The 4,807-nt window shown below is 23.4% G+C and overlaps 1 protein-coding gene across 2 annotated transcripts in view; it reads left to right on the plus strand.

Moving 5' to 3' along the window:
• The first annotated feature begins 2,069 nt into the window (after positions 1 to 2,069).
• NAC12 (NAC domain-containing protein) overlaps positions 2,070 to 4,807 on the plus strand; it is a 3,963-nt gene continuing 1,225 nt past the window's right edge. Inside the window, exons 1-3 of one of the 2 annotated variants that reach the window (XM_004489435.4) lie at positions 2,070 to 2,280; positions 2,941 to 3,188; positions 4,115 to 4,434. In XM_004489435.4, the coding sequence (XP_004489492.1) occupies positions 2,999 to 3,188; positions 4,115 to 4,434 (510 nt within the window). In that variant the 5' untranslated portion in view covers positions 2,070 to 2,280; positions 2,941 to 2,998. Of the gene's footprint in view, positions 2,281 to 2,940; positions 3,189 to 4,111; positions 4,435 to 4,807 lie in introns of both variants that reach the window. The other variant, XM_027331740.2, reaches the window with a different exon arrangement.

A 4,807-nucleotide genomic window follows, 5' to 3' on the forward strand; every position in this document is an offset into this window, starting at 1 on the left:
TCTTCTTTAATAGATAAGGGTTGAATTTATGGCGGCAGTAACTTATCAACTAAGCAATATATCAGTATTTGTTACAATAAAACTTGAAATTTAAATTTATATATGCCTCTAGCTCGAATTAATACGTCACTTTTAATTTTTTTAAATAGATTTTTTATTCACTTTTTAGGAAAAATAGAATTTATTTACTATATAGACTAATTACCACACTAAAATTTAATTTCAATATTTTATCTTATAGTTATTTGTATAGATATTTTATTATAAATATTATATGAATAAAAATATATTATACCATGCTACACATTTCTACTCAAAATTTTGAAGCATTAGATTTAATTTTATATATATATATATATATATATATATATATATATATATATATATATATATATATTTTAAAAAATATATTGAAAGTTGAGGATTCAATATTTTAAAAGTCAAAATTTTACTCTTATGAATATAAAATTTATATTTTTTTATTATTAGTGAAAATTAGAATCTCTTATTATTAGATCAAATAAAAATTATTGATCCAATAGTGAAATATAAAATTATGTATAATGCAAGAATATTTCACTTATTATATGTACATTAGACAAAGCCATACATTTAAGTCCTCAACCATTTTTTCAAAGTTGTTTGAGACAATTAATGAATGACAACCTTCACCAATTATGTATGAAGATTATTAAGACTAATATTATAGGTGATCGTCCAGAGTTTTAATTTCTTATATAAATTTGTTTTTTCACTCTAGTAAAGTTAGTAAATATACAAACATATTATTAAAATGAAAATTTTATAAAGTTAAAATTATATACACATAAAAATTAACCATGGATTTGTTTAATAGATTATTTGAGCAGGTTAGATGGTCGTTCTCAGATGAAAATTTAAAAATATATTTTATAAATATCTAAAAACTTATCGAAATATAATAGTTCTTATATGAAATAAGTTTTTAAAATTGAAATTGTTAAAATCTTATTGATTTGTGATCTACTATATTACACTATTAAATAATCTAAAATGAATTTAAAAAATGTGATTATAAAATTAAAATTTTGTTGATTTCTATCAAAACTTAGTTAAAAAAATATTGATTATATGATTGAGTAATAAATAACTTTGCAAATAAAAAATATAATTTTATTCTTATTTAAATAATTAATTAAAAAGAAAAATTCTAAAGGTTGATTGTCTCCCTCTAACTAAGATCTTACCTTAATTATATCGATCTAGTTCACATTACATCTATGATCATGATTAATTGCAATTATTATGTGGTTATTGATATATGATCAAAAACTTACAAATAGGATAAATGTAGTAAATATAATTACACAACTATGTTTACTTTGTAGTTAATATTGTGGCCGCAATTGCAATTACTAACCACAATTTAAGACAATGTATACCTATTTTATACGGAAAAAAAATTCTTTATTATAAGTTATTTACTTAGAATTCTTTTGTCCCTTATTAGTTCCTTTTAGAGGGTCAAAAGATTGTTTAATTAAATATACTATTTTCCCAAACAGGTTAAGTGGGAATGCCTTCGTTATCACAAAGAATAACTTATTGAAAAAAAATATTTTTTTATTCCAATATTTAAAAATACCTACACTTTGTTCTTATTTGCCACGGAGGAATACATAAATGAACTCAAAATTCAAGGTATTTGAAATTCAGCATTATAAAAAAAATAAAAAAAATTATCACAAAGGGGCCCATCAAAATAATTAATCAGATTGAGAACTACATTATGGTTATTATATCAAGATTGGTGGGTCCTTTAATATTTTAACCAAAGAAAAATCCAAAATAGAATTATATAGTTATATAAAATGAAAAAATAATTACGTTAGAATGTTGGCTTGTCATTTTATGATTGTCTTTGATTTGTTGAAGATTAAAGGAACTGTTTATGAGCATCATCAAAGTGTGAAAATGGAATAAATCATAATATAATATAATAATACTTAGAAAGCTACTAATACTATAGTCTCTTCTGATCCTTTAATTTGGTCACTCACATAATAACTATAAATACTAAGATAATTAACTAAATAGGAAAGTAAAAAGTGATTCATTGAAGTTGTTTACTTTTGCTTGACTTGAGTAACATATCTTCCTTGAAAAAGTTGTTCATGAAGCATAAATAACCTTTTCTCATAAGTTAATTATATATATAAAATCATTTTGGTTTTCATCCAAATTAGGAGGCAAAAGCTTTGGAAACATACACCTTCGACAGAGCAAATTTTCACACACAATGTGAGTTATCACTCCTTGAAACTTCTTTAATACTAGTAATAGTTTTTAACTTCTAGTTTAATTGTAATTTAAGTTAGCACTTTAAAAATGGTTTTTACAAACAAATGATATTAAAGAGAGTACAAACTATACTCCAAATTCAATAAAATAATGTCAACTAAAAATGGTTTTTGTTTTGTTTTCCAAAATTTGCAAACTACAACTTAGCTTTTGTTTTCAAAAATTTACCTATATACACAATTAGCATAAAGATCAAATTATTCAAATTTTACATTGACTAAATCATTTTAGAGAAACACTTAAAATCAAATTATATATATCTAATCTTAATCCAATCACACGTGAAATATTTAATTGCTAATCAAAGACATCTAATTTTAATTCAACCGACTCTAAACTACTAGTCTACTAACTTGATGACTACATAGAATAGGTTTTTTCACCAAATTTAAATTTGTGTTTCCATGAATATGCGAAAAGTATAATAATAATAATAATAATAATAATAATAATAATAATAATAATAATAATAATAATATCTTATATTTAGCTGTCACTTAATTACAAAAAATATTTAGATGATCACAACCCCAAATAAATATTATTTAGATACAACTTCTAAAATTTTATCCTTAATTACTAGACTAAAACTTCTTGCAGATACCATAACAAAGTATTGACATCTTGAAGTGAGTCTCTATCTTTTGAAGAGAGAGAGATGGAGGAAAGGAGTAAGATGGATAACTATGATGAAGTTGATGATGTCATATTGCCAGGTTTTCGTTTTCGTCCAACAGATCAAGAACTTATTGGTTTTTACCTCAAGAAAAAAATTCAGCAAAAGTCTCTTCCTATTGAACTTATAAAGCAAGTTGATATTTACAATTATGAACCATGGGATCTTCCAAGTAATTATTCTTTATTTTTCTCTTCTTTTTAATTAGTTTTTGTTGTTGTTAGATTTTGGAAAGGACATAATTTTAGGACGAGGCGATGAGAGATATTAAAGGACATCATTTTTTTATTATATTTGAGAGTACTTTTTTAGAGAAAGAGAATTAGATTCACATTATTAATATTTTTTTTTTGAGATTATTATAAGGAAATTAAAAATATTTAAAAAATTTATCTAAGTTTTCTAAAATTATTTTTCAATATTTTTTAATTCTACCATAATTTAAAATAATTTTCTATTATGAGAAAAATTAAATCTTTAAGTTGAATGACAAACATTATTTTCATTTTCTCTTTCCACCTTTTTTTTTTCACAAAGTCTTCACTTCTTCTCTCCCCCAAACTCTTAAATTTAAGGCTATGTTTGGATGAATGGTTTCGGAGAGGAAATGCCTTTGTTTTTTTTTTTTTTAAATTAAGGAAATTATACAACTTTTCAAAATTGAATTAAGTGTGATTGAACTTTTATATTATTAGTTATCATGTTATTTTCTCAATATTTTTAAATCTCAAATACATACTTAATTTTCAAAATCTAACTCATAAATATATCCTTAAAAGGTGGAAAGTATTTTTTTTGCTATGATGTTGAGTCTAAACTTTATGTAAGATATAGATGTTGAAGTATCCCTTATATTCCATTTAATATATTTGCTTATAAATAAAAATACCCTTAGAGTAAAAGGCTCACACCTAATTGGACTAAAATTTGGGGGTTAATTAGATTTCACAACATGCATTTTCCTTATAAAAACTTGAGCCTTCTCCTATTACTCAATGTGGGCCTTTTTTTTCTTCAAAAGTTTCAAATTTAAATATATTTCATTTTTTGTTGACCATTAAATATTAATTAATTTTCTATATTTTTTCACACAAGAAGAGCTGGCTAGTACAAGTAGTGAAAAAGAATGGTATTTCTACTGTCCAAGGGAGAGAAAATATAAAAATAGTTCAAGACCAAACAGAGTAATTACTAGAAATAATGGTAAGTCAATTGGATATTGGAAAGCAACTGGAACAGACAAAGCTATATACTCATCAGATGGAAAATGCATTGGTTTGAAAAAATCACTTGTGTTCTACAAAGGCAGAGCTTCCAATGGGAATAAAACTGATTGGATGATGCATGAGTTTAGGCTACCTTGTATTTCTAACTCAACTTCTCCTAAAAAGTTGTTTGATAAAAGCTTCTCCCCAAATGTAAGTATTCTTGCAACAATTTCTATGTTTTTGTTTCAACACATGAATCTTATTATTTTTGAAATTGGTCCTACTAAATTAAGTAGGTTCTCATAGATTTTGTGAGATAGGCTTATATGGGTTGAACTAAAAGTTACTTATCAGTTATAGCTTTTAATATTTTTTTTATAAATATAATTAAAAATATTTTTTATTATTAAATGAAATTAATGTGAATCCCACCTGATCTTTATCCACCATTTTTTTTAACATTTTTTATCCAACATTTTAAAAATAAAATCAGTCAGATGAAAAAAATATATATACTCACATAATTTAGTGAAATTCATATATATATATATATACATATAGATATATATATATATATAAAAGT

The sequence above is a fragment of the Cicer arietinum genome, chromosome 2 (assembly GCF_000331145.2).
Source record: "Cicer arietinum cultivar CDC Frontier isolate Library 1 chromosome 2, Cicar.CDCFrontier_v2.0, whole genome shotgun sequence".
In the NCBI taxonomy this organism is placed as follows: domain Eukaryota; kingdom Viridiplantae; phylum Streptophyta; class Magnoliopsida; order Fabales; family Fabaceae; genus Cicer; species Cicer arietinum.